The 22186-nt window shown below is 42.0% G+C and overlaps 3 protein-coding genes across 6 annotated transcripts in view; 2 read left to right on the top strand and 1 right to left on the bottom strand.

Annotated features, from left to right (window-relative positions):
• Window positions 1-240: 240 nt before the first annotated feature.
• dus3l (dihydrouridine synthase 3-like (S. cerevisiae)) lies at window positions 241-7208 on the bottom strand. Its single transcript, XM_029845394.1, is given in 24 exon segments — window positions 241-560; window positions 634-727; window positions 730-761; window positions 858-1048; window positions 1143-1216; window positions 1299-1334; window positions 1337-1394; window positions 1727-1837; window positions 1984-2013; window positions 2015-2050; window positions 2453-2569; window positions 2658-2692; window positions 2695-2809; window positions 2930-2971; window positions 3129-3220; window positions 3306-3368; window positions 3489-3674; window positions 3677-3839; window positions 3915-3962; window positions 3964-4037; window positions 4040-4184; window positions 4359-4459; window positions 4789-6601; window positions 7081-7208. Coding segments are annotated over 21 exon segments (1737 nt in total). The 5' UTR covers window positions 4107-4184; window positions 4359-4459; window positions 4789-6601; window positions 7081-7208; the 3' UTR covers window positions 241-487.
• A 1986-nt stretch (window positions 7209-9194) lies between these two features.
• Window positions 9195-21663, top strand: LOC115251850 (A-kinase anchor protein 9-like). Its single transcript, XM_029845525.1, is given in 11 exon segments — window positions 9195-9447; window positions 13980-14253; window positions 17065-17109; window positions 17618-17680; window positions 18415-18564; window positions 18685-18840; window positions 18933-19129; window positions 19221-19330; window positions 19392-19811; window positions 19814-20127; window positions 20129-21663. Coding segments are annotated over 10 exon segments (2859 nt in total). The 5' UTR covers window positions 9195-9447; window positions 13980-14202; the 3' UTR covers window positions 21482-21663.
• A 14-nt stretch (window positions 21664-21677) lies between these two features.
• akap9 (A kinase (PRKA) anchor protein 9) overlaps window positions 21678-22186 on the top strand; it is a 31365-nt gene continuing 30856 nt past the window's right edge. For 3 of the 4 annotated variants that reach the window (XM_029845000.1, XM_029845001.1, XM_029845002.1), the window contains exon 1: window positions 21679-21982. In XM_029845000.1, the coding sequence (XP_029700860.1) occupies window positions 21875-21982 (108 nt within the window). In that variant the 5' untranslated portion in view covers window positions 21679-21874. Of the gene's footprint in view, window positions 21983-22186 lie in introns of all 4 variants that reach the window. The other variant, XM_029845003.1, reaches the window with a different exon arrangement.

Below are 22186 nucleotides of genomic sequence, written 5' to 3'. Positions count from 1 at the left end.
CTTCACAAAGTATAATTGCACTTTGGTGCAAAGTTTTCCATGGACACGACCTGGAAAGTTGAAAATGTGTATTGATTTAGCCGAATAAGCAGAACTATGACGTTTATTTCTTACATTAAATACATTTTTATGTGTTCATGTGTTCATGGCTGTGCAGGAACTTGTTTAAACAACAAGATAAAAATATTTTAGGTCATGTCATGCATAAAAATGTTTTAACAAAAAATTAAAAGAAAAAACTTGCTTATCAATCCCCAGTTTATTTGTTCCCACCCAAAGCAGTGATGGCGACTTTTTCTTTTACTATGTCCAAACAGCAGAGACATTTCATTGCAAGAAAAGAATATTATTGTATGACTTAAAAAGTAAAATAATCTTTATTCCGTTGCATGACAGAACACAAATGAAAACAGGTTCAATCCATTGCAATCTTACTTTCTTCTAGGGCAATAAAATCCAAAATACTCCCCAACCAGCAGTTAGAGAGTCACTTGTAAGCATTGGCTTTGTGTTTGGGCAGGAAGTTGAAATTCTTCGGCACCGGTCCAAGAAGCATTTCACTGCAAAGGTTTGATATAAATAAAACAGGATTACTAGTGAGTAATTGGTGTTTACTTGCAACCTTCTCCTTACCTAATCCTGACCCAGTCCCCAACATGCTGACTGGCCATCAGAGACTCCAGGTAGTCTCTGCCCGAGTAGTACGGCGGTCGCTCATTTATCCTCGTGGCACTCGCTCCAAGAGGCCCACTGGTATATATCTGAGAGAGGCGGGGGGAGGGGAAATGATAATAAAGCTTGGGATTTTCTCTTTATTTGCAGTCGATCGTTATGATTTGAACGTCACCTGCACATACCTGCACATGAAGGAGAGCCACTCTAACATGAAGCTGCGGGTCTTCTCGACGCCTCGGGTGTCTGAGCCCCAATGTTCGAGACCAAAATTGGTGAAATCCCTGAGGATGTCCAGTCGTTCGTTGGACGATATGTCCCAGTGTCTCCTTTCCTTTATCTCAGTGAAGATCCAAGGCTTAATGAGAGCACCTCTGCAGAAAAGCCAGACAATTACCGGTATTTTCATTTACAGTTTGTACAAATATGTTAGATTTTACATATTTTTATGTGTAATGACCAAACTCACCTGCAATCATAATTCCAGAAACTCCAGTTTCTTTTGCCTTCACGGCATCCTCATAAGACAAAATGTCACCATTGCCTGGGAAAATATATAAAGGTCAATTTGGATCGTCTCCTCACAACCTAGCGTATAGATCTAGCAATATAGCATGTTTACAGACCAAAGAGTGGGACGGGACTCGCCAGCTTGGAACAGTGGAGATATAGTCCCAGTCAGCTAGTTTAGTGTAGCGCTGCTCTCTGGACCGGCCGTGCAGCTGTAAGAAGACATCACATCTCATGGATTGAAGGGTCAGATCAAAATCCACCTGATCGGATTGGCTCACCTTACTCTTTTTAACATTCCAGCTTGAATTTGTAAAGATTTTGTTTTGTACCGTGTACACATTTCCTCAATTCTTGCCATATTTTGCTTTTATTTTTTATGAGGGAAGACATTTATACAAGAAGATGACACGCTCACACTTTAAATAAGAGAAAACATAAGGGGACAAGATGTCTTCCCATTTTTCATGATCAACTGTCACCTTAGAAATATGTTGAAATATTCTTCATATGTGTTGATCTTTTTTATTTTAACATGACTTACAGCGATCATTGAGATTCCCCATTTCTTCATCTCAGGGATAAGTTTGTGGGCTATGTTGCTTTTCTCATGAACACCAGTGCGGATCTTGACTGTTAAAGGGGAATCCAGGACCTTTATGCAGGAGAGGAAAAGGTCATTTATCCACTGTATCTGTACAGGTCAAGTAAAAAACTACCCATTTTCCCCTCCCTAGACACAAATCTGACCTAAAAAGACAAACGTATGAGAGGATAAATCAGTCAAGGTTTTCCACTTACATAGTTCATTCCCTTCACGATCTCTTCAAAACTTTCTGGTGCGTGTCATCAAGCCACAGCCCCCACCCTGGTGGGGCAAAACACAGAAATACCACCTGTCAGTGTTTAATAGTACCTGTTGGTGTCTGTATTTTATACACAAAAATAATAAAAGAGAGAAAAATCGGGCACCAAGTTAGTTGACAGCCTTCCCTGTTTTACCAGCACGTTTATCTCGATTAGATGGCAAAAACCTCAGGAACACTTTTATGTTGCAAACCAGCAGTCTCTCAAACGGAGGTGAGACAGGATGGTGGTATTATTGGCTGGTAGGTTATTTCCATGGTGCACGTCTGTGTGAACATTCTTATGATCCCAACTACTTAAGAGACTGTCGCTTTAAACGACACCATGCAAACCAAATTTGAATTTAACACAATTTGCACTTCTGTGCTGATGAGCTGCTACATTAAGATGATCGAGTGTTTACCTTCTTGAAGACAAGGTCGATGGGGCATCCGGAGTTGATGTCTACGAAGTCAACCTCCGTGTTATTATTAATGAGCTCTGCGCACCTCGTCATGGTGTCGGGGAAGCAGCCCTCAATCTGGAGAGGCAATGTGGAGTTTAGAGCCGAGGCCTCGGTCGACGCTTTAAGAAGTCCTAAATGTGTTAATAATCTCTAAATGGGTCACCTGGACACCGAACACGTCTTCACTTTCGTGCCGTTCAGCAGCGCCCACTCCGACTGCTGCCCCTGCAGCAGGTTCGTGCACATGGCCATCTCGCCGCACGTAATGTCGGCGCCGAAGCGCTTGCACACGCGACGGAAGGGAAGATTTCCACACTTTGAAAGGTATAAAACCAAACCTTATTTACACTTGAACATATCTTTTATCACACTCTTCTAAAATAAACTGCAGCATTTAAAATATAATGGCTCAGTAGTGAGATAGGCAACACTCACGGTGGTCAATGGAGCAAGGTAAAGCTTGTCATTAAAGTCGACCTGAAACAAAAGAATCGTTGAAGTTCCCTTAAATACACGACACTATTAGCTGGCTTATTGTTGTTCTCATTTGTCAAGTGTGAAACTGGTTGACTCCATATTAAAAGGTTACCACTAATTTAGTATACGAGCAACCTAAAGAAAAGGCTGCTGAGACTCACCTGCTTCCTTCACATGGACGCAGCTTAATAACATCCACATCAGTCAGTGGGCCAACAGTCTTCACGGGAGTCAAGATTTCTGGGATGAACCTGCAGTTGGTCAAGAAACAAATCTATATAAAAGACAACTCCTACAAAGGTCCTATGGAGCAGCACACTAACAAAATCCTAAACCTGTGTTTGTGCTCCAGGCGGCGGCTGCTCCCCTGTTGAAGCTGCTGCTGCACCAACATCCCCTGTGGTAGATATGAAGAGCTTGTTTCATATACAATACATTTCAATGAAGGCATAAGCTCTTATATCAAAAGGTACACAAAACCTAAGGCTGCCAAAAAATTTTATTAAATATCGTCTACCGTTGCCCTGTTGTTTTGACTTCTCCTTGTTATTTGAAAGTGTTTTGAGGTACTCTGCTGACTTCTTGAAGTCCACTGAATGTTTCCTCAGACGATTCTGGAGGTCCTTACTCAGACTGTTCTTTATAGAGGTCTTTCCCTCACAGGCTTTTATTACATCAGCATTTTCCAGGGTTTTAAAATCGGGGTCGTGTGAGCCTTGGCGAAGCGGCAGGTCAAACCATAAGCACACTTCCCAAAGGCCTCATAAAGGTAGCAGCGCTCCCCGATATCAGCTGGCTTGGTGCTCATGTAGTCAGATATATTGTGGTGAAAGTGACATTTCTCTCCAAAAGGACACTCTTTGTTCTCCTGCAAAGACGGAAAGTAGCTGCTGTTGGCCAGACGTGTGTGTGGATTTTGAAAATCATCTTTAGTTTCTGATACCTTAAAAACCGAGAGACACAGACGCTTTTCTTCATAGGTTGTTGGCTTGTGTGTGTGGCCTGGACTTATTCTGGCCTCGAAATCTTTTACCGTCGGCTTTTCTGTCTTTATTCCTGTCTTCATGTCCAGTTTGGCCTTTTTGGCGTCAGGCTCCTCAACATTTTGTTTCATTTGAATCAGCAGATTTCTCATCCTAGTGGAATTCCCTCCATTGAGACTTTGCCATTCTGAGTCCACAAATTCATGGAATTTTTCTTGGTTGTTAGGAACCTGAAAATGTATAATGCGTACAATGTTCTTCCATTTGTGCAGAAATACAAATTCTTTGGTAATACTAGAAACAATCGACCATTTATGACGTCATCACTGAGCTATTATCACATGTGTATCTCACCCAGTGGACAAAAAATAATTATCTTGTTCTTTTTAGGTCTGGTTACTCACCGTTGTTTGATGGCAGCTTCACCTTTGACAGCTGCATCTGTCTTACTGTCAACTGTTTCCTCCGCAGCTCTGTCCATCAGTTTTTTCTAATTTCTCTAATCCTTAAACAAAAATAAATCGATCATTTCTAAATCTAGCCAGCGTACAGAATAACTAAGAGAGACAAGAGGACGCCCTTTGGACATTACTGGGATCAGCTTTAATGAAATAATTTCAAACTATTTTAAAATAATACATTAAAACAACCGTGAAGCTAGATAATCAATCGTACCCATTGGAATGCTAAAGTCGGCTAACAAGCTACCGACGAATCGTAAATGATGAAAAGTGCTATAGACTAGCTAAAGCATACAGAAATACATTCCTGCCACAAATAAAATAAACATGAACGTTGTAAATGTTCCGACAGCTTCACAATAACATAACTCACATGAGCACGTCAACGGCGTGAAAGACGGTGCAGCACTCTAATTAGGTCCGGAGGGTTCACTGGCTATGAATCATGAGTTCCAGGTACCTTTCCCACCAGGGTTTATTATTATTTTATTTTTTTAAATGCTATTGTAAATGTAATTATTGAAATGTTTATTGTAGCTCCAACTTAAATAAAGCCAAGTCTTTGAATAAACAAACAGATTCGAATTGTCTGCAATTTTTAATTTCAAGAATTCTAATGTCATAAAACAATCAGAATTTAGGTACTGAAGCAACTAAGGAGAAACACTCTTGTCTGTTTTTAAAAACACAAACTGATAAACATTCAATTTTACCAATGCTGCTTTGTTACACCCTGAATATCACTTAATTGACCAACACAGTAAACTTCAATTCTCCCAATTTCCAAAATCCTGTAACTACCATAATGAATTTAATACCACTTAAATGTTGTGTCAATATATGACAATGACAAATTGTTCAAATTGGTTTTACTATCAGATACTGTAAAATAACACATCAAAGAAATGATTCTACTTACTAGAAACTTAGATTGAGGTAATAAAAGCAAAATTATCCTTAAGCTAAGTTCAGGTGCAGCATTCAACTTTATGAAACATTATTCCACAGAGTTCCAGCATTCATTCATCTTGTGAAACAGTGAGTTTTTCTATCTTGGCAAAAAATCTCTTTTGGCTAGAGTCCAGCACATTAATGCCATTCTTTTGGAAGTCATATCCCAGTCTCTTCAGCACCACAATCGTCTCGTAATATTTCTGCGTGCTGTAGTCTAAAACCTTGGCTTTTCCAGTATCTGCTTCATTGTTATCCCTCCATTTAGAAGACAGTCCAGTTTAGAGATGAGGGTGCTTGAACCAATGTAGAGGACCATGGGGTAGTTATGACAAGCTGTTGTATATCCTGCCTCCTGACAGCCAAGTGAATACAGCTTCTGTTGGAGGCTTTTTAAAATTCTTCTTCAATATTCACTGGAAAGGTCAAGGATAGCGGCCACCTGAGCCTTCAAGATGAGGAAAGCAACTCAGAATCACTCAATTGAGAGATACCCTCAGTAGGTCGATGTTGGTCTTGACTCTCTTTGTACTACGGATCAGAATGTAAAGGGTTCTGGAAATGACATTTTGGAAAATTGTTCTGGATTCTCTCCGCCAAGCTTAGCACAAATCTCCTGCAGCAGCTTCACCATCTCTTTGTTGAGTTCCAAGCGGTTGGAGAATGTCCGCGGTGCCGTTGTCAGCAGTCGATGGAGGTCTCTGGGAGTCAGGCCAAGCGAGGTCAGAAATGTTATGTTCTTCTCCAAATTGTTATTGTCACTAGACCGAAAGAAAGATTCAGGGGAGCGTTCCAAAATGCTCACAATTTCAGCATCAGTCTTAAAGATGTTTCTCCACAACTCCCAGCGCTGGTTCAAGTGATCAAAGGATCTGGTGACTGCGCGGGGATAACGAGTTATGATGCTGGCGATGACTTTGCCACTAGCACCTTTGCTTTCCAAAACGTAGTGAGACCTTGCTCGTTTGTAAAGGGCTTACGAAGAACTCCCGGCTGACGCTGACGTGCCAGCGTCAGGTCAACACCCAAGAGATTTAGATTCTCCAGAAGAGATTGATTTTCTGAGTTCACTGGGAGCTTTGATTCATTACTTTTGCTACTAGAACTGCAAAGCTTCCTTGTAAAACAGGTAAACTGCACAGAAATACAACCAAAACGGCATTGCAGCTTCGCTGAGTGGCGGAGACCGAGGACAGACCTCAGGACCTGTCCCGCTGCCATCTTTGACATCAATGCTGGCAATATAGGAGAAAAACAAAGAGAATATGAAGTCAAAGAACAAAAATTACATCTAATCAAAGAAACATGGGCTTGACAACACATCACATTGGACAGAAACATGTTTAGCTAACTAAGATTAACTTGTGTTTGCTATAAAAGGCAGCTACAGTTACGGTTCCTCTAGTAGTTCTGTTTTGAGAGAAACCCTTATATATATTGAGCATCACTGTTTAATTTATATGTATATAAGATGCAGTGTATTTACTAGTTCCCATTTTGTTTTTAAGCTCTTAAACTGTGCATATAAGCTCGGTGATAAAAGCTATCAATTATTAGGTGCAAGACATAATTCTTTTTTATCTTATTATTGTGATAGTCAATAATAACGGCTCTAATGGTTCATCTTATCAAACAGCGCACCTACCTTGTAAAATAATTCCTTATTTTATATATTTTTACACTTAGATTAACAAGTATCAAACAGTCCACTTACCTTATAAAAGAATCACATACTTCCCAGGTTTATACACTTAAACTAACAACATAAAAGCGGAAATATTAAAGTTGAAAACTCGCGAGAACATCCGCCATTTCATCTTCTTCTTCTCTTCCTCGTTCTTCTTCTTTCCTCTGAATTGCGCCGCCTGCTGGTATCAAATGTATGTGCAGTTAAACGTGTATATGTGCAGATTTCATTAATTACTGGCCAGTATCACAAGTACTATGACGTTTTATAAAATTTAAAATAAAAGCAGTTTCCCTCGCATAATTTTTTTTCACTTTTGTCATCTATGAAAACTTATTTCGTAAATTAGATTCTTGATTAGCTTTTCCTTTTCTTTCATTTTTATCTACCACTAGATGGAAGCAAAAACAGCATTTTTTTTCAATATGCAAACTACGTAGGTTCACAATAATAAAAAAGTCATGTTATTTCAGCTTAGGTGTTTTGTCTTTGTTTATGTAATTTCAGTTTAATTATTAAATTGTTCTTTTGCGCATTTAATATTTGTAGGTGACACATTTTTGGACAGATAGCATTGTTTTTTAAGAATATTTCAATCGTCATATTTCATTTTATTTCATTTATATAATTAATATACAGTAATTTAATATTAAGCAGAAAGTAAAGTTTGCATTTTGACTGAGACCTCACAGTTTTACTCAGCCCCTGAAAGGTCCTGTATGATATCTAGAATTACGTATATTAATAATTAATGCCAAACATATAGAATTACTTTATGTCTTGCCTTTCCTAACCAAGAGAGCATTTGCTATGTGGCGTATCTCACAGCTCAGCACTGACCACTCCATCTCTTCTCTGCTGAGAACCAGCATTCATGAATATTTATCATGACACTGTGATATCTTTATTATTTAAATTAGCTTTCACTCCCACTCCTCAAAGGATGAAGTGAGTATGGCTGTTTTATCGAAATCATCATCCTTCTTTATAAAAGACCCTGGATTACAGGACATTTGTCGCTGCAACAGCTCCACTTTCCCAACATCTTTTCAAAGCACTTGCGACTGTAAATGCATAATGATGTTGTCAGCAGCAGTTCTCAATTCCGCTTCAATCATTATCAAAAATATAGCGGATGCTTCCTGCCCCTTAAAACCTTGTTAATCGTAAATTTATTTTGTCAAATGACATTCTAGCGTTTTCTTTGGAAATGTGGTTGGAGTCGCTTGGGTAACTGCTGACACGATACCCCCTCAGCAGATGAATTATTTAGAAATGGCAAAACTTTCGAATGCACAGCGGTTCCTCTAGGCACAGTTACGGGCGCTGCAGGAGGTCACAGGTGGGATCGAACTGCAGAGAATGTCCAAAAGAAGATGGGTGGAATTCAAATCAGTCAGACTATCAGCTGTTCTGCTCCTGTCAGCCGGAGACGTAGAGCAGCATCTCCTGCTACAGCTGGTATGCTTTCTTTCTTAAAATCAGAAGAAACTTTCACTTTAGAAACAATTTGAGGAATAATATGTGCATAATATTAAGTGTGAACTGTCCTGCTAACCTGCCAGTTGTCAGCAGAGATGCTCAAATGATTTAATTTCAAAGAAAAAAATGCTTTCTTGAATAACGCAAACCAGAGATGTTTTCTAAAGTGTAAAGTGATGACTCAATGCTTTGAAAATTAAATATTTAGTCTTTAAAAATCTGAACGCGGACAGCCCTGGCAACTGTTCCTGCTGTTACCATAGGAACTAGATAGATAGTTAGACAGATAGGTATGAAAACAAGCAAATGTACTCTCCAAAGAAGACCAAAAAATGTCCAAAACCTTCAGCAATTTTAAACAATGAACGGTTGTTCTGTTATTAGATAAGATTCTCTATTTGATAATACTTTGTCCAGAGGCATTTATTAGCTCCTTCCGATGTGTGTAGGAGATTTTAACTTCGGCCCCAAATGATTTTTGTGTACCAAATTGTAGTGCACATTAAGACGCTGACCACCATTATGAAGCTACTCCACACAATACAGTACTTCTATGGTATATTAGCAACATCCTCCGAGGTCACACAAACGCATCTTCGGAGTTGGCGTTACTGTGAAAATCTCGATTCCGACGACCATAAATGTCTCACTTTTAGAAGGCGTGGTCATAAATGCACCTAAACGACGTCAGCAGTCTCATGTTTACGTGGAAAACATGGCGGCCGACTACCAACAAGGATACAACACTTTCTAAATGCGAGTAGAAGCTTTCTGGAAGTCAGATTAGAGACATATTTATTTGTCACTGTTATAAATCTCGCATGAAGCCCTTCCCTCCTTATTTTAGCTACGGAGACAGCGACGATGGAAGACGAGGAGAGACAAAAGAAGCTGGAGGCCGGTAAAGCAAAGGTGGGATTCTCAGTTTTGGTGTTAGCATAAGTCTCTAAAACAGCTGTTGTTGCTTTAAAGTAATAGGCTAATGTCTTCACAACTTATTTGAATAAAGCTGGGCCTGTGGGTTGTATTCTGTCGCCAGCCCCTGCTTTCATTGCGCCCTCTCAGCTGTCAGACCGGGGGAACATGTGTCCCGCACTGACAGCTGGGGGTTGGCTCTTGGGGGTAGGGGGGGGTGTTAGCATAGCTTTTGTTAGCAACACTTCTTTGTTGCTCAGTGTTTAATTTAGGTTTTCTGAATCAGCCTGCATGGTCGTGAAGGCAGTGATGGTCCTACATATTCCAGACCATTGCATCGCCATCGCCCCAGTTTTAAACGCCACTCTGACAGGCTGGTGTAACAGGATTTACAGGACTTATCCTCACTAGATGCAACAAACCTTACAGTACCTGCTAAAGTTGTGCAGCTCTGACTTGATCAGCCAGCTTCACCACTCTGGAGGTTCCAGTCAGGACAGTGCATATAAAATAACTCCTTCTCCACGTGTTATAACAAAGAAAGTGATGTTTGTACCTTGACTGATGAAGGGCAACTTTGCTATTAATATTGCATAGACATTTTACTATTCTTTATAAGTGATTTTTAATCGCTATGTATTGCTTCATATACTTAAAAGACCTGAATATAATTTTTATATCCTACCAGCAATTTCATCTTAATTAAATACTATATAATGCCTAAAAACATATCCTTTGAGGAGAAAATCTCTGATGGAAAAGTGAATTGAAATTCTGAGAGCACAGAGAAACCCCAGTTACACCTTGTCTGATGTGTCCTTTGTTACATTAGGTTTAATACTGGCGGTGGGTTTGTGCCTTCTAGAAGAGCAGGTAGTAGGAGATATAAGGACCCTCTCCGTGGTGGTGGCTTCACTATTTTAGATAATAAAGGCGCCTCTGGTGCTGAAGGAGCTGACTGCTATGTCACCGCGGCCCCACACGTAGGGAGGAAACTTCACAAGAGATTTTATGTATTAGGACTTTCAAAATCCAGAGATGCCCGTCAGCTGCAGTCAGTCTCAGAGCAACACTGAATCCTCTAATTGGCTGGAATTCCAATTTTTTGAATCGGAGTAAATCTGAGGAACACAAAAGATAGCTGTTTGTTACTTCCTTTACAGATACAAAAAGCAAACAATAGTGACAATAGGCAGATTTAATTTCCATGATTTTCAATCATTAGCTGGCGTGTGTTTCTATGCAGTAATTACTGTGTGTAGAGATGTGTGTGTGTTTTGTTCTCTTCTTCAGTTCTGAGTGATTCAATCCAAAATTGTTCATTGTGTCTAGTTTCCCAACAGCTCTTTCTTATGGTTCCCTTTTAGGTTTTAGTCTGCGTGTGTTACAAAACCTTCTCTCTGCCCATTTCAAGTCCCATTTTTAAAGGAATAAAGGTTGTTCAGAATGCCACGTAATGCTAGTTTGGCTCATCGGGACCGACGTAGACAGAAGGCGCTAGACCCCGTCAACATCACGAGAACAAGACGAATCATATAACATAATGGAGAACTTGCAGTCCCGTCTATCATGGAAACTTTAAGCAGATTTTCAAGTTCCCACAACCTCCAGGTCAGTGTTGTTGTCAGGGAACACTGGAAATGAATCTGCTTAGATTAGACCTGAGTGGTTAATCTTCTCCACCACTAATCATGGATGTCCCCTGCTCAGCTTATCTGGTCAAACACTGACAACGTTTGGTGAAATGATTTGGTGTGTTAATCCGAAAATGTCTTTCTTTTATGCCACATTTTATTCCTGCATGTTTTCAGAGCCTATGAGAAGGAGCTGGTGTGCTGATGGGTGGAGCTCGTTCAGGGGGCAGTCGCACTTTTCCGTGCCTCTTTGTCAGAAGTGCACGAACAAACGGGATTCTTCCCTGGAATTCAAATAGTGTCACATGCACAAAGCTGTAAGGGTTTGGTTTGACAAAGACCTTTTAAAGAACTCTCCAGGGTATTTAAAACACGACTTTGTTAAAAACACGAGTTAACTGGAAGTTAGTGGATCGGATGTTTGAGAGACGGGCTGCATGTCTGACCTGAACTGACCTTTCAGACCCTCGGATCACAGCACCCGTGTCATGGGGGGATTTCTTTCATTTGTACTCATTTCAGAGAGTTTCTAAAGAACAGTTTGTGCTCTCTGGTGGTGACTAACATGGGAGCTTCCTCCCTAAACCTTTGTTAAAATTGAAATGTGTCTTTGAATTCTTAGTAAACACATTTTGAATTGAAATGCTAAATCTTAATTGGACTCGTGTCCTACATTGAACGTTGATCAATAATTATCTGGATGTATGTTTTGGCTCTTCTTAACTGGTTGTGTCGACTGAACCGGACTGACCTGCTTGTATGTGCTGCTCATTTATTCTGATTGAATCAGACCTCTGCTGTATCTTTGTCCCTCCACCAGGCTGCTTCCTGTCGCAGCGACGCCGCCGGCCTGCTACCATTCACCACGGATGGAGATCCTGTGTAAAAAGGAAAAAAAAGCCTGTGTAAATGTTTTCAGACAGCAGATGGGATACACCTACGTAGTCTCTGCTCCTCTCCCAGATGGTGGTGCGGCTCGGCCGGCTCCATATGCTCGGCCGCTGCTCTCAGCCGAGCTGCCAAATAGGGCAACGTGCTTTGATAAGCGGCTCATTGAAAGACTCGGCTTCCTGCAGCCTGTCCTGCCGGCAGCTTCACTCTGCATCCGACACCCCGATATGTGCTCCTTTGATTAATATTGATTATTTGGTGGGAAAAGACGCCGGCGGTGGCGCGAACGTGCGGAGACACGAAGCTTTTTTGTTTTCACGCCCTCCTTTGTAGGTGGAGTGCGTGACCGTGGCGCCCACTCTCACCCGTGGCGCCCACTCTCACCCGTGGCGCCCACTCTCACCCGTGGCGCCCACTCTCACCCGTGGCGCCCACTCTCACCCGTGGCGCCCACTCTCACCTCAGGCGTGTCCGGCTCTAACCTTTAGAATATATATATATAATACCTTTACGTCATCAGCGAACAGCAGCAATTTTTGTAGGATAAAGTAGGAACTTGTATGTTTTTAGCTTATGAATCATCGTTTTCCAAAGGAAACTATCGAAACGATGTTTCTGCTTTCAAATGGGCCCCGCTCGGATCTCCAGCACTCGTTTGGTCTTCACGTGGCGTTCAAGTACCAGCCTGTTTTGGGTTTGGCTTCACTGATTCCGCGGTTCTGTTGGTGGAGGCATTCGGGTTTATAGATATCAGTATTGGCTGATTCTGTTTTTAAATATCAAGCAACAAACTTTACAGTGTCAATGAGAAGGACAATTAATTTTTTTAAAAACAAGGTTCAGTAAGCTTTTTAGGAATTTCACAAATAAAAAGAAACTGAAAGAACCCCTTTTAAAACTGCGTGTCAGCACTGATCCCCAGTACCTGATCCCCAGTACCTGATCCCCATCCAGGTGTTTGTCAGTGTCACAATCTAATACTGGTGCTTTTTAATCACTTCTTGGGGTCCCAAAACACCTTCCATCTTTCTTAATCTTTTATCGACACGTTCCCTGTCATTAGGTACGTTGGCATTTCCACAACAGGTGGGCTGGTATTGGACTGGTATCCCTGGCAACAGCCCCCCCCCATATCTATTGAAAACCAGGCAGCAGCTGCTGTGTAGCCCCGCTGTCTGCTGGCTGCAGGGAAATTGTCATACATAATGCATACATTATCGATATTTACGCTCTTCAGGCTGTTTCCAATATGCTACTGATTAAGAGCCTGTTTAAAATGCAATTATGTTACTCTTGTATCGAGGATAAAGTATGAAAAAGGAGTAAATGTCACAGCAAGCATGTGTAAATATTGCATTAGCCAGCCTATGTGTACTAAGATTTCTTAATTAGTTTTTTTAATCTTATATAATCCTTCAAAAAAATCTTTTGATTTGTTCTTTAAAGGAACATGCAGTGACTGTTGCTGTTGCTTTTGATGACAAACAGTTGCTTTAGTTCATTAAATGAGGCATAATTAATATTGATGAACATAGCTTTCCCTGCTGGTCGTGGTGCGTTTAATTACAGTGATGCTATTTGTAACTTAGCTGGAACAGGACTGCATTAGTTGCTGAGTAACGTAATGGTGGTGCTAACACAGGGCAGGCCTTTGACATAGTTGGGAAGTGTAATCCCTTTAATGAGGATTAGTACCTGGCACAGCAAGAGTTGTGTGTTGTTTGGACCCAGGGAGGGAGGACTCACTCGGACCGGGTTTTTTTTTTGAGGGCACACTATGTTTCACTTGGGTTTCACTAAACTGTGTGGATTAACGGTGGGTCCCTCTGAGGTTTTTAAGAACATTAGGTTGGTCTGAATTGTGCTGGGTAGATTAAATGTCACTAAACAGACAGATCTTGCTTTCAGATCTGGAAGTTCTGGTCAGATGCGGCTTAAAGGAGGTTTGCTGATGTTCTGACTTCCAAGGAGAAAGCACTGAATTTGATTTCTTCTTCCTTCCAGCTGGCTGAGTACCGGCAGAGGAAAGCTTACGCGGACTCGCAGAAGAAGCAGAAGAAGAAGAAGAAAAAAGAAGTCAGCCGAAGACTCGGAAGGGGACTCGCAGGAGAGGGGGGAGGTCGAGCCTCAGCACGGTGTTGGAGGAGAAGAGAGCTCAGGTGGGGGCCGAGATGGATCACAGGAAGGAAATAAGGACGCACCCAGCTCAGAGTTCACCTTCACCCGGATGCTGCAGAGTGGAGAAACTGTGGAGCACCATCAGAACTACTCTGTAGAGGTGGGTGGGTAACCTACACATCATGAGACTGTACAGTGGCCATGACTGTCGGGGGTTCCACACCTGCAATATACACAAAGAGCTTTAGAATATCTGGTTTTCCATGGACACAATATGACTGTCGGTCATCCAGACATTTTTATTTGAACACTGATAGCTGGCAGTGACTACAGATTAGTAAATTAAACTAGTGGATGTAGATAACCTAAATAAACGTGGTGTTTATATTTGACAATGTCTGGCCGTCCAGGACTGAGCTAATGATGCTGCGTCTGTATGAAGAACCACCAAAAACGATAGTTTAAAAGATACTTTTGTGAGAAAACATTCAATTAATCACTGCCTCCTATTTTTCAAGCCCACATTTTGTACAATTTGATGACAAAATTACTCATTTGTTCGTAGTGATAAGTGTGTTATAATTCTCTTAAAGAACAAACATGCATATAATCCATATAATCCAGTCATGATTCAGAAATGATTAGTGTTGTTACCGTGGTTACATTGTTACATGCATTGCTCTATATGTACAATAGTGTTGCAATAAAATCAGGGGTTTGTTTTAGCAAATTCTAGATTTACTAATGGCCCATATGTTGTTTTTTTTAAATATTACGATTATATTTCATTTATTTTATATATTGCGTCATCATTATACTACCAGAAACAATTTAAGGGACTTCACTTTGCTCCACGACCTTGTATTTCTAACCATTGCGCAGGTGATGCTCATCCAGCTTATAAAAACTATGGGTTGTCATGGAAACAGGAAATTGCCGGTGATCATGTTGAGTTGTGTCTGCGTGACTAAATCTCATGGTTTTGCAACATGGGTCAACAGGAGGAAATGTGAAAATGTTCCCCACATTTGTTTAGTCTTTTTTTTTTTACCTTGAAAAAAGGATGATTGAGATTTTCTCATTACCAGCCAAAAAAGGTGGCACAAGAAATAAAGGAAAATAATGTAATATGTAAACTGTAGACTTGGACACAGAATTCAAACATTTTTCATTTTCTGTCATTTAATTTTTCTATTTTTTCTGCTTTTTTGCTCCCTTAAACACTGAGGTTTGGTTCTCTTTGAGATGATAATACTGCTCTCTGTGAGCAGGAGGAGGTTGCCGTGGAAACACGTCGGCATCATTTTTTTTTTTTTCATTTTTAAATTTCTAAAGCCTTAAAAGGAAAAACAGTGTTTGCTGATAGAACCTTGGCTTTTGACTCCCAGCTGCTGCAGCAGACAGGGAGAAACCCAAAACCACACATCAGTGATGCTCAGCCAGCGCTACGGGACAGATGTTCACACAGATGTGGACAGTATAACAGTCAGAAGGTCCTCACACCTTCTCTGTCACACGTTATGTTGTGATTTTAATTAAACTAACAGTGAAAGTTAACGTTGCTGCCTGTGACACGTGGATTCAGCCTTCTGGTGATGGTTAATTCAGTTAGCTGGGCAGAACTGGGAAAGGTGCAGCAGACTAGTGAGAGTGAAGACCAAGTCATGGGGTGGAAAGACCTGCCTCCAGAGCCCAGGGGCTGGATCGTAGTGGCGCACAGATCTGGGGCAGACTCTGGTGCAGGGAGGGTTCCTACGAGCACAGTGACCTCCATCTGGAATGGAAGAATGGTCACTCTGGCGGTGCTCAGCGATCCTTTGTGTGGATGGTTCCAGAAGGTCAGCCTCCGCTGCATCACTCCGTCATTCTTAACTCTTTATATGGAATCATCAAAAGGAAGAAGAAACAAGATTCTCTGCGCTGATATAAGCAGCATGGAACTTTTTGGCCTTAGTTCTAAGCATCATAGCAGGAGGAAACATTGCCTGCCCAGTAGCATCCCTACAGCGAAGCCTGGTGGTGGCAACATCACCCTGTAGGGGTGCTTTTGGCTGGGATAGGGACACTGGTCAGGGTTGGGGGGGGGGCTGAATGGAGCCAAGGATTGGTGAAATCCTAATCCAGAGGGCTCAGCACCTCAAACTGGGCCAAAGGTCCATCTTCTAATAAGACAATGACCTGGAGCAGACAGCCAAGACAACACAGGAGTGGCTTAGGAGCAACTCTGTGAATATTCTGGGCCAGCCAGAGCCGTGGCGTACACCCAGACAGCTCTGCAGACACCCAAACATGGCTCCTCGCCAACAGAGTTTGAAAGCAACACTGTCAGAATATCTCCACATCCAGGTACAAAGCTGCTGTCATCGCTGTCATGAGGCTGGAGGCTGTAATTATTGCCACAGCTATTCAACTGAGGACAGTCTGAATGACTCAGAGCAATATTTCACATTTTCTTTTCAAAAATATTCAAATTGCTGCTTTCACGTTGTCAGTCTGGAGTCGGAGTACTTTCGAATTTTAATTTTTTTGGAATTTATTTTAGCATAAGACGACAACTTGAAAAATGGTCTGAAAACTTTCTGACTGCAGACTTCCTGAATGTTGGTGTGAGATATTTTCTTATTTACTTTGTTGTTTCTCTAACTACTTTATTCTTGTTCGTTATCATATTTAGTGTTTGTCAGTGTTGGTGAATTTAATGAAAAGTACAAAACCGTCGAGACATTAGAGACGTTTGAATTTTACAAATAAAGATGAGAGACTTAATGATGCTAAGTAAATGGATAAATAAAAGGTGACTAAAGGGAATTAAAAAAACGATACTTTTCCTCTGCCAGTGTTCATGTAGATAGATGCAGGGAAGAGGTAAATGTGAGTTTCTGACGGTGAAGGGGAATTTGTTCCCTGATCTGATTGCAGCTACTTTGAAATCGCAGCATTCCATTAAAGCATTTGACCACTTCTTTTGCAGGCTGAAAGTGAAGTGTCCACAACTGCTGAGGATTGCTCATCAGAGGTAAGAGGGCATTTCTGAACAGAGGTGTCATTACCTTCACTTTCCTTTGTCCTGTATCCGTCTCTGTGCCCACGCTTCATTCATATTTAAAATGTGTCTCTTACGTCATTCGCACACTCAGGATCCGTCCCCATCTGTAAAGTCTAGCTTGAATTGAGTTGGCATAATCTTTACATTTACATGGATGACGTGGAATAGAACTTATCTTATAATATGTTTACGCTGGTTGTAATCAGAGTATAATAGTTCTTTAACTTACTTTACTTTAACTTTACTGTTACTTCAGCAGTAATGAGAAAAAGCTTTAGTTTTTAAACTATACCAAGTCTTAGTGATTATTATCAGCTTTTTGGTATATTTTGGCATATTGTGTTAAGAAGATGAATTGAAATCTAATCCTGAGATCTGCAAGATGTAATTCAAAGTTGCTTTTTTCATTTGAGTCTTGAGTAGGTATGAGGAGTTCACTCGTATCTGATGTTTTGTTGACAACATTATGAATTAACAGGTAAATGGCTGCCTTGATGAGGTGACAGAGAACCTAATGATGTCCTCAAAGGATTTTATCTGGGTACAGTAATCCGATTAAGCCGTACTTTTGGCTTTGCTTTGGGCTCTACTGGCAAACTGAATACAGTAACCATGACTGTGATTTAGTATTTGCAGCATTTCTCGTAACCCACTAACAGTCTTCTGCTTGAATCAGTTAACACATGTTGGATGGTTAAGACGCATGCACCTAAATGGTGTTTCTGAAACACAACTGGCTGTCATCTTTATAATTGGACCGGACCCTTTGGCATTTCTAAGGTTTCTATTAACTGAAATCAGTCAAAAGAAAGATAAATGGCGAAGTGAGGGGCGTTCAAGAGGTGCTCTGATGCAGAGTCACTGAGGTGATAATAAACCAGTGGAGAAAGAATCCAGTCAGATGCTGATTAGTACCGCTACACATCTTCTCTTCTCTTCGGTCTTATTTAAAAACTGAAACCAACAACTGTTAGCAAAGCATCTAAATATTAAGCTATTTCCTTAAACACTGAGGAATACTTATTAGCATTACTTTACGAATGCAAATACCAAAGTATTTTGAAAAAAAAATGCTGTCAGATTTGCCACAATAATCACACTTTACTCCAAATAAAGCAAAAATCATTGTCAAAATGATACGCAACATATTTTGCATGCATTCCGCATTGGGCTCTTTGCTACCAACTTTCAAGTGCCTAATCACTCTTGTATAACAAGAAGGTACTTAACTTGTTTCTGAGTCATGAGGTTACAGTGTTGGGTTTTTTCCTACAGGATGAAGTGGAACCCTTGCAACAACTGAAAAAGGCAGGTGCAATTCAAGATATGGAAAAGGCATTAGCGGAAAAGACGAAGGTAGTGGAAGAGCTGACTGAAGAGCTTGAAGACATCAGGGCCACTTTCGGCACAGAGGGGGTGCAGCAGGTAGCTCTTTTATCAAAATGAGTTGATTTAGTATTTTTAGAGTAGACAATTCATTCTTTATCCTGTAAATACATCACTATTGATGCTCATTTAATCCATATTAAAATGTTACATATGTAGTTGCAGGACTTTGAGGCTGCGCTAAAGCAACGAGATGGCATCATCACCCAGCTCACAGCTAACCTTCAGCAGGCTCGGGAGGAGAAAGACGAGATCATGAAAGAATTTCTGGAACTGACGGAACAAAGCCAAAAGCTGCAAATTCAGTTCCAGCAGGTGGGAATCTTCGAGGACCTAGCTGTGACGGCCTATCGTTATATTCTGATGTCCTGATCTTTATGAATTTATTTACTGTGGTCAAATCCCAGCTGCAGGCAGGTGAGACCTTGCGGAACACGAGCCACAGCAGCACGGCGGCGGATCTTTTCCAGGCGAGACAGCAGCTATCGTTGTACCAACAGCAGGTGGACGAGATGAATGCTGAGTTGGACAAGCACCAGGAGAGTAGCAGTGAGCAGTTGGAGAACATCAAGCAGCTCCAGAACAAGCTCACAGAGACGGAGACTGGTGAGAGGTTTCTCTGTTCTTACCAACAGGATGTGTGTATCTCTTTTTTGGGGGGGTTTTAATTGCAAATTGTTTTTTGTGTTTGTGTAGGCGGGAAGAAAAGCAGAAGAATTTTTCAGGCAAAGGATCAACGAGAAGGACCGGCTAATTGCTGAACAGGAAAAAGTCATTTTGGGTCAGGAGCAGTCACTACGCAATTAAGAATTGCGGAGGACTCATTTGCACAAACTCTAAAAGAAAAAACTCAGTTGATATCTGAGCAGAAGGCAATAATCAAAGAGCAGGAAGCTCAAAACACTTGACGCACCAGTCGGATGAGAAAGACCTGATCATAGCAGAGCATGAAAGAGTCATTTCAGCACGCGAATGTTCCATTACAGGGCTCGAAGATGAGCTGGAGCGTTCCAAAAAATGCCTCCACGAACTCCAGCAGCAAATGGCTGCAAAAGAGACACATCTTGGAAAATGTTTACTTGAGTTGGAAAGCTCAAAGTCAGAGTTGGAAGAGTGTAAAACCCAGATAGAGAGTTCTAAATTAGAGCGAGAGAAAGAGCGAAGTGAGTTTGGAACCTGTAAGGCTGAACTCGCGGCTTCGAAGCAGAAAGAGCGCATGTCATCAAATGAAATCATGCAGCTCATGGGCACAATAGAAGATCTGCAGAAGCGCGTTCACCAGGGAACCTGTCTGAGAGCGACGCCATCCAGAAAATGCAAGAGGACACTGGGAGGAAGCTTGAGGTTCTCAGGGCAGAGCTTGATGAGATGTATGGCCAGCAAATAGTCCAGATGAAGCAGGAACTTAATCTGCAGCATGCAGCAAGAGTGGAGCAGATAGCCACTCAACATCATGCTCAGCTGGAGCTTCTAAAAGAAAGCCAACGGTCCCAAACCTCTGCTGCTACTGCTGTTGAGGTGGATGTGCTAAATGTTAAGATTCAAGAACTCCAGTTCTTGTTAGAAGAGTCTCAAGCAATTTGCCATGAAACCAAACACGAGCTTATCCCAGGTCACTGAAGAGAAGACCAATCTGCAGGTCAAGGTTGAGGCTCTTCTCCAAGATTCTGCTAAAGCAAAAGTGGAGCAGGTCTCCAACAGCGTCGCGACTCAGGAAAGCCACCATACTGAACTGCGCCGCCTCCAAGAGATCATCGAGAATCTGAAAGAAGAGCTCGCTCTTGCTCGGGAAGAAGCCCAGGAGATGGAAGCAAAACACGATTCGGAGATAACCAACTACAAGATCAAGTTGGAGATGCTGGAGAGGGAGAAAGATGCTGTTCTTGACCGCATGGCAGAGTCCCAGGAAGCAGAGTTGGATCGTCTGAGGACCCAGCTGTTGTTCAGCCACGAGGAAGAGCTCAGCAGCCTCCGGGAGGCGTTACAGAGGGAGAACTTCCTGAACACCGAGAACCTTCTTAACGAGGCTGCAGTTAAGCATGAAAGAACGACGGACGAGCTCCGAGTTGGTTATGAGGAAAAGCTGCATTTGTTAGAAGCTGAGAAGGCGGGGTGTGTCATGGAGCGAGATGAGCTTTTGCATCAGATTTTGGAGTTAAAGGAAGATCTGAAGATTGCCTTGCACAGCTCTAAAGCAGATGAGCTCGTTCAGCAGCTTCAGGAGCTTCAGGTTGAGCTTGTGGAACTGAGAAAAAGAGGAGCAAAGCAGACCCAGATGGAGAGTGAAGTTCAGCAGCTAGTCAAAAAGACAGAGATGCTCGAAATCAAATCAAGGGAAAAGGAAGAGAGTTGGGAAAACAAATGGAGAGAGCAGGAGGTGGAGAAGGGGACATTAACTGAATCTAATCACAATTTAAAAGAAGAACTGGCCACAAAAAATCAGACGATTGAGACACTTGAAGCTGAGAATATTCAAATACATCAACAAGTGGCTGAGCTGACTGAAGAAATCAAGAAGCAGAGGACTACTTTCTCTTTTGCTGAAAGGAATTTTGAGGTGAACTATCAGGAGCTGAAGGAGGAGTACACATGTCTTATAGAGGCAAAGACGCAGTTGGAGGAAAGGAGCCTGAAGGAGACGCTCGAATTTGAGGCAAAAATTGCCAGACTTCAGTCACAAATTCAAGAGCTGGAGGAGTGCGGCACTAAAACTGAGGAAAAGCACACTACTGAGCTAATGGAGAAGCTTAGCGTTACGTTAAACGAAAAGGAAAGCCTGGTTGGGAGGATTTCCGAAGTTACGGAGCAGCTGATGTTGACAGAGAGCAGAGTGAAAGAGCTGGAGGAGCAACTGTTGAGAGCGAGGGAAGAAACTGCGGCAGCCATCACACAGAACGAGAGCTTAGGGAAAACACTGGAAGGGAACGCAAGAGATCAAAAAACAAGGAGCCGCTGAGCCCCCTCTGTTCCGCAGAGGAGCAATCACCTTCAGATTCAGTCTTTGCAAGAGGAGATAAAGGCTCTCCAGTCGCTCTTGCAGGCGACAGAATCGGAAAGAGATGATGTCCAGCAGGCTCTGGAGCTCCAGAGGCTCGCGCTGACTCCTTCCCCCGGTGGCAGCAGCCGCCCTTACAGAGGAGGGACCTGTTGAAGGGAGATCCTCCCCAAGAAAGTCCACAGCAACAGGGTCAAACAGACGCAAGCGGCGGCAGAGGTCGAAGCAGGAACGCAGACTGGCCACCGCTGTTTCAGACTGCAGGGAAAAGCAAAAACATGGGAGGAGGAGGATGAGGAGGAGGAACAGGCAGCAGCGGAGGAAGAGAGAGCCACAAGTGCTGCAGAGCTAAGGATGCAGCCTCAGATGGAGAGCCAGGTTATGTCACGTTCACAAGAGACGGACAGCAGAGAAGACTCCACAGACGGGTACCAGGGAGACGGAGACTCCATCAACAGAGCGGTAGGCGCTCACATGCATCTGCAGATTATTAGTTTCTGTTCAAACAACCCTGCATCTTTGCTTCATGTTTAATCCCGTTCATCCAATTCCATGTATAATGGAGCGATTGAATAGCTTTCAGAGGGCTGAATAAAGGACCCCTGCAATTGTGCATTTTATATATTGCACAACTCACTTTTGTTTGTAGATTTATTGTCAGTGTGC

This window comes from Takifugu rubripes, chromosome 12, assembly GCF_901000725.2.
Source record: "Takifugu rubripes chromosome 12, fTakRub1.2, whole genome shotgun sequence".
NCBI lineage: Eukaryota > Metazoa > Chordata > Actinopteri > Tetraodontiformes > Tetraodontidae > Takifugu > Takifugu rubripes.
Note: the sequence above shows the minus strand (reverse complement) of the source record. Positions and strands in the feature narration are given on the sequence as shown.